The sequence below is a fragment of the Alexandromys fortis genome, unplaced genomic scaffold (genome assembly GCF_014885135.2).
Source record: "Alexandromys fortis isolate MF-2015 unplaced genomic scaffold, M_Fortis_MF-2015_v1.1 scaffold_13, whole genome shotgun sequence".
Taxonomy (NCBI): domain Eukaryota; kingdom Metazoa; phylum Chordata; class Mammalia; order Rodentia; family Cricetidae; genus Alexandromys; species Alexandromys fortis.
In genome coordinates, this window is record NW_026067908.1 from 1,013,548 (window position 1) to 1,020,817 (window position 7,270).

General features: G+C 37.1%; 1 protein-coding gene across 1 annotated transcript in view; it reads right to left on the reverse strand.

Annotated features, from left to right (window-relative positions):
- Positions 1-7,270, reverse strand: part of LOC126498083 (selection and upkeep of intraepithelial T-cells protein 2-like) — a 26,790-nt gene that overhangs the window by 4,423 nt on the left and 15,097 nt on the right. Inside the window, exons 4-5 of the mRNA XM_050136436.1 lie at positions 6,458-6,569; positions 1,070-1,173 (exon numbers count right to left, since the gene is read on the reverse strand). Coding sequence (XP_049992393.1) covers positions 1,070-1,173; positions 6,458-6,569 — 216 coding nt within the window. The remainder of the gene's footprint in view (positions 1-1,069; positions 1,174-6,457; positions 6,570-7,270) is intronic.

Consider the following 7,270-nt stretch of genomic DNA (forward strand, 5'->3'; position numbering starts at 1 on the left):
GGGAGGCGGTGGCGGGGAAGAGTCAGAAATCTTTAATAAATAAATAAAGATTAAAAAAAAGAAAAAATAAGAAGCTGATAATACAGAGAAAAAGAACAATAAACTATTCCCATACCAAAAAAATAACAACAACAAAAGGCTTCTAGACTCACACACACACACACACACACGCACACACACACACACAGGATTCAATTGGAACTTCTTGGGAGCTTCATATTTTCAGATAGGTTGTTTGCTAAGTGATAAGCAGAGGTGCAGCTCCTTTAAGAGAAGGCTTCCTGGCGAAGCATTATCAGCCAAACCTGAGCTGCTCCTTTAAGAGACAGCTTCCTGATTTATGCTGGTGGTGCAGATGGCTCTGTCTCTTTCTGGAAGTTCTGTTATGGAGCACTTGAATGGTGTTTGTGAGCAGTGTGCTATAAGTTACTAGGAGCCTCAGAAGATCAGGGAACTTCAATGTTGAAATTTTTAACAGGTTTGGTGCTGACTCAAATGTTTAAGATACTGGAGCTAGTGAAATGACTCAGCAGTTAAGAATAGTAAATGGACCTGGGTTGAAATGGTAGCACACACATGGTGGCTACCAACCATTTGGGGGAATCTAACATCATCTTCTGGCTTCCACAGGCACTAGGCATGTGGAAAAACACCCAAAACATAAATAAAATTCAAAAGGAAAAGCATGTGGAAAACACCCAAAACATAAATAAAATTCAAAAGGAAAAAAGTTCAAGATACTGAATTATTATCTTCTTTATGCTAAAAGTATGAAGCAATCAGAATAATTTATTAGGTAATGATGACTGCTGACTTTTTCCAAGATAAAATCCACTATGAGTTTGAAAGAAAATTTTCTCTTGGAACAAAATAATCAGTCAGCTGCATCTGATATTCAGTCTGTAAAATTTAGGGCTTTGTAGTCTAGACATGGCTTGTGTTCTCATGGCCTATTGACACTGTAGTTCAGGCAACAATCACTCTATTTTTTACTAAATGTCTTACAAGGTCGGTGAGAATGTGGGAGAAGACTTTTACAGGATGGCAATTACCCCTTGCTTTCACATACCTCTTTGTTTTAGATGCAAGATGAGAATGACTCCTATAATTGCAACCATTGAAACTGTGAATGCCACTGCACTTTTTATCCAATGATAATTTCTCACAGAGAAGCTATCTAAAGAAAGAAAATAATGTTATAATCACTTGATATTTGTATAGAGATGCTTTACATTGGATAAAATACATCAAGAAAGCAAGAACTAGTGTGGTGTGTGTGCGTGTGTGTGTGTGTGTGTGTGTAGGGTGTTAATTTGAAGTTGTATTTTAAAAATATTTCTTTAAAAATTTGAAATTATAATATAATTACATCATTTCTCCCTTCCCTTTTTAAAGGGACGGTTTCTGGGGTAATTTGAAAATCAGCAGAGTGGGGAGTATCAGAGTATGAGTGAAAATGTTATTTTTAGTGGTTTCTCCTTGTATTCAAAGAAAAGGGAAGGATTTAGGAATATAATAGAAGAAGTCAGGAGTAAAATGGATAGCTATTTTTAAGGTGGGACAAGTTTAGGATCGAGACCAAGCAGGCCCAGAGAGAAGTAGCTAACCTTTGTTTTTACTCCATTTCATTTGTCATCAGTAAACATTACTAAGAGCAAGAGACAGAGGTGTGTGTTGTCATTTTCATTTTTATCTGAGTTTTAAATTGACTGAAACAGGATAGCTCTGAAGACGATTAAACTGCCTAAGATACCCCAGTTTCCATAATGTAAGAACTTTCAATCATGGGTAGTTTCCTTTCTTGTACTAGAGGGTTATAGTCACTGCGGGGGTTTATATTGAGAATGGCCACCACAGGATCATATGTATTGGTCCTCAGTTGTTGGGATTTTTAGAAAGAATTAAGAGATGTGTTCTTCTAGGAGGAAGTACATCACTGGGAGAGGGCTATGACATTCCCAAGAATTCTTCCTTCCTCCCAGTGTCTCTCTATCTCTCCCCATTTCTACTCCTTATTTTCAAAGAGAGATGTAAAAATCTATTATATTATCACTATGAAGAAAATTTCTGTGAAAATTGACCTCTACAAGGTACCATCTAGCATCGAGAGAGTAGAGATTTGTGGCTTTCAAATGTGTGGGCCATCCATATTCCCCACAAAAGAAAGGTGGGTAATCAAGTTCTATCACTTAGATAGCAGTGTTCAGAAGGTGTAGACAGAAATATAAAAGAGGAAAGTCAGATACTTCAGAAAAATACAGAAACATTCATGTCCAAATCCTTAGGTAATGGGAATACTCTATGAATTGGAAGAAGTCTAGAGGGCTTTAGATACTCTTGAGAGAGAATACTATGGCAAAACATAGACACACATTTGAGAATTTTAATTTTTACTGGCACATGTGTATCACATATAGAGATGAATTCATTAGGATATTTTCATGGAGATATAACCACTGGCCATATTATCCCCACCACAATTCTTTTGTCTCCCTCCCAATTTAGGATCACTCCCCCAAAACAATCTTGCTTTTATACATCACAAATATTTAAAAAAAATTCTTGTATCTTTGTAAACACTATAGTCTAAAAATGATGAAAACTGCGAAATATATTTCTGAATTATATTAGTTAAAATATCAACTTTCTGTAGCAATAACTTTATATCCTACCAGTGACAATTATATTTTTCTAGCTGACTAAAACTCTATCATGAATGCATACTACATTCTCATATATTTGTATCTACTCCTCTCTTCACAGTCATCAAAACTTATCATGTACTTGGTTATAAATTAAATTGTATATTTTAGATGTATGGTAACTTGGGGTCTTTGGGAGAATATACCTAGTACTGGTAATACTGTGTATCAAAATCTAATTTTAGGTTTTTGAAGTACCTTGCTGTATGAATTTATGGGGAGAAGTATTATGAGTTTTCCTTCACTCTTTTAGGAAGAAATGCTTCTAGTTTAAGAAAGTGCTACACAAAACTCCATCCCTTCACCCAGCACTTATATTCTTTTGATTCATTCTTATGACATTTTCTGAACTCTGGAGAGAGTTGTGTAAATATCTATTATCATTTCTTTATGGTTGAGATTGGAGTCACTATGTTATACCAAAAGTCACTTATTTCCAGTAGCTTGGCCAGTTATGAATCTCCACAGAATCTGCAAAGAGAAATTTCTCTCTACATTGTAGTAGCAGAAGTACTCTATGAGAATAAACACTTGTGTTTTGAATGCAATTTGATGGGCACTTCATAGCTGTTTATTAAAACAATAGTAGTCTACATAGAGTCATCTGGCACTGTGAAAGTAAGCATTCAGAGAGGGAGTTTCCAGATTTGTCCTATCCTATTTTTATGCTATGTAGTGAAAGGGTGCAGTGTCTTTAGCAATAGACTCTTAGTACCTAGCTTTACCACAACCATCAGCAGTAGAAAAAGCTTGTGAAGTTTATGAGGATTTAGGACTTCAATGGTCTCAGAGGTTTTCAACAGTTAGTTATCATATGACAATGAAAATTTCATCTAACATTCTGTTTGCTCCTAGCAATGTCTTTTTGCTGGTTTTTACTTATACACAGGGGCTTCCAAAAAAACTCCTTAACTTTTATTTTCACAAATGCTTTTCCAATTATATAAGACACTTATGAATTAGCTTCACACAATAAAATCTCTTTTTCAGGAGGTAGACAGGATCTTTGAAGGCTCAACAGTATTCACTTCTAGAAAGAGTCAACTGGTTCTGGAGGGCTAAAAGAACACTAATAGAGAAACATGAGCCATGATAAATACTGCATGAAAAGATCCTTTATCTTAACCAATTATTTCATTACAAAAAGCAATGTTGTTACAAGTGTGTGTTCAGGAGAGACTACCCTATAGCCCTCTACAATCCTTTCATATTCCACCAGCCATCTTTCCCCACATCCTGTGGCCTGCTCTTGCAGGAATCCTGTGGATCTTTCTGCTCTTGATGATCCCCTAGCTGTGCCATTTTATGCTGCTCATTCTGGCTTAGGCCTAAGAAGAAACAGGGTGATATGTAACCTGTTGTTCTTACTGCTTTAGCTGGCTACTTGGTTCTGACCAGCTCTGAGTCAGCACCAGAGCCCCTTTTCTTCATCAGTCATATCTGGTTATGGACAGATGATAGAGGAAAATCTTCATGTGTGGCAAAGTTATTTGCTTGGGAGAAACATACATCATATACTCTGGCAGAGGATAATTGCCCATCTCTATAACAAACTCAGTAATATTCCTATGCTATCTTAACATTTATCTTCATTGAACTGTTTTTTTTTTTTAGGATTTAAACCTTCTAGCAGTTCACTGGTATATAACATTTGATATTTTGATGATGATTCCCCCTACCATTCCAGTAGTAACATTTGTTTTTTAGTGAAACTAGAAGACCCTTTTGTCCACTTTGCTCTCTTTTCATCTCATCTTGATTGCGTCTGTTATTTAAGAACCCAATCCACATACCAATGTAAGTCATCTAGATCTTCTATTTCACAAAGATCACATGGACGCTAAAAAGAAATCCCACATTAGCTCAGAATTGAGTATAATAAAGGTTTATTTATTTAGGGGTAGACTCACAGATCACAGTCCTCAGCTCTAACAGGGAACAGCTACTGAATCCTGCAGCCAGGATAGGGAGCAATGCTTGCTTTACATTGGCATTTATAGTATAAGAGGCCACACCCAAGTGGGCAGGTAACTTAAAGGCTACTGACTGTAGGAATTTCTACAGCAGCCACGGGGCTCAGCAAAGCTATTAAAGTTCCATGCCAAGGGCATTAACTTTTTCCTTAAGTTTATAGTTGTCAGATTCTAACCATCCTGAAGAACTGGGCACTGATGTCACCTTCTGTATACCAAATTAACTTGTTGATGTCTATTCATCTTTCATTATCTTCTAATCCCTGCTATTTGTGAAAATCATGGCTGGAGATAGTTAAGTGTCCCCAATGTCTCCTATGATGCAGTCCATCTAGACTGATGTCCTTGCATTGCCTTAGGTTATGCAGGATGGAATGTTACATTGCTATTTCTCCTATTCTCGGATATCCACCTTGGTCCCATCGGCAGGCATATCCCCAGCCTCGTAATCTAGGTACTGAGAAACACATTCTTTGTTTTAACTCACATCAAATCTTAAGGATTTTAGATCCAGAGTATTTCTAAATACTGTAATTTCATTTCCTTTCTTTTCCTGATACTGAAAATAATACTTGGTGGGTATATTTTATCACTGCTAACCCATGTTCTTCCTTTTTATCATTTGATTTTTTATAGTGGGTTCTAAGATTTTTATTCTAAAGTATAGCACTTTAGCAATGATCTAACTCATTCCTTCTGCTCAGCTGTGAGAAATTCCAGGTTGACATCTTCTCATCCTAACTTCATTTCTGTTTTCCTGTCAAATCTGAGACTAGTGTGAAAGATAGCCTTATCCTTATGACTTTTTAATATAATCATCCCTTGCTCATGGGAGAAAATACTTCCTGGACAGACAGATGAGCTTTAGTGTCATGTCTTATCAAGCACAGCAAATGCATGTTGGCAGCGTTTTCTTGTAATCTTCTGTGTTATGGATTACTTTCAGAGATTGCAATGTATAGTTCTCTAAGCATTTGGGGTGCATCTCCATATGCACATAAAGTAAACCCCATTCATCAATGAGGCATTCTGCCTGATACCATGTAAAGGAAGGCATTTTTCACTAAGAAAATCCTTCCCAAAGGATGATCTGTTCACAGACAGCTCAGCATTGATTGCATGCTTTATAAATCATCACCATGAGCATGCAAATGTCAGTACAAAAAAGAGGCAAATCTTCCCATAAAACATGGAAAATGTATTGATATTGATACTGGCCTGCAGAGAGGTCTTGCCCTTTGATCAACCTCAAATTTCTCATTGTACATGCTAGGCAACCTATCCTTCCAAACTCTTTCTGAGTAGACAAAAAGAAAAATTTATTCAGTTCAACTAGGCACCCATAGCAGACCAAAGATTCTATGTAAGTGATTAATAAACCAATGAGATTATTTGGGATATCTTACAAGGTCATGGGTAAGCCTTTTCTTACTTGAGCCTGAATGATTCAAAGATAGATATCTACATTACTGAGTGACTCACTACAGCATGGTTGATGACATACAGATGCTACTTGTTTATAGCTCCCTGGTCAACTTGGATGTCAGCCACTATTGTAAATGGGGTTTCACCTTGATTAAAGTAAAGGTAGCACTACTTTTGGAGAAAGCAATATGGGAAACTTCACCAGCAAAAACAAAGAATGTTGTACCAAAAAGTGGGTAAGGTCCTATTTACATGTGACCCAAGAATTTAGGACTTCCTGGGAAGAGTGGCTTGGGAACCAAGGCCGGTATAGCTTTAGTTACTTGCCATACTGTACTCCCCATCACTCAATACTACTTACCTGGTATGAGATATTGATGAGCACAGGAAGTCATGAGAAAGGGTATCAGAATAAATGATATCATAATCAGAATCCATATCCAAACACTTTTCCATGCAAATAGTTCACCTGAAACAGTGAGTCACAAATCTTAAGATTGACAAAACCTTGCTTAGATACACCTAGTTAGGAATGGTGATTCCTCTGAAGCTTGTTATCATTTAAGAGTCTAGCCCCACCTTCACCAGGATGAAGATGTGAGTGTTTGACTTCTTGACTGCACAACCTTTCTCTCTAGGCCCTAGCCCACAGGTGCATATCACATGCCTTGCACCCACTCAGTGCAGTCCAATACACCTGGAAACAGCATCTCACCTGCACCTATTGGAGGAAGAGATGGATAGATGGCAGTATAAGTACACATTCAACAACACAAAGAACAATGTGGCACCATCAGAAACTAGTGGTTCTCCAACAGTAAGACCTGAACACCCCAATGCAGATGAAGCAGAAGAAAATGACGTTAAAAATCACTTTATGTCTACTTCCCTTAGTCAAGAGGATAATAACTATATGTTTCTTCTTGGGTTCATCTTCTTGTTTAGCTTCTTTAGGTTCACCAGGTATACACTCTGTGACCTTTATTTGTGGCTAGAAACCAATTATGAGTGAGTACATCCCATGTTCATCTTTTTGGGTCTGTGTTACCTTGCTCAGGATAGTGTTTTCTATTTCCATCCATTTGCATGCAAAATTTGAGAAGTCATTATTTTTTACCGCAGCATAGTACTCTAATGTGTATATATTCCACACTTTCTTCATCCATTCTT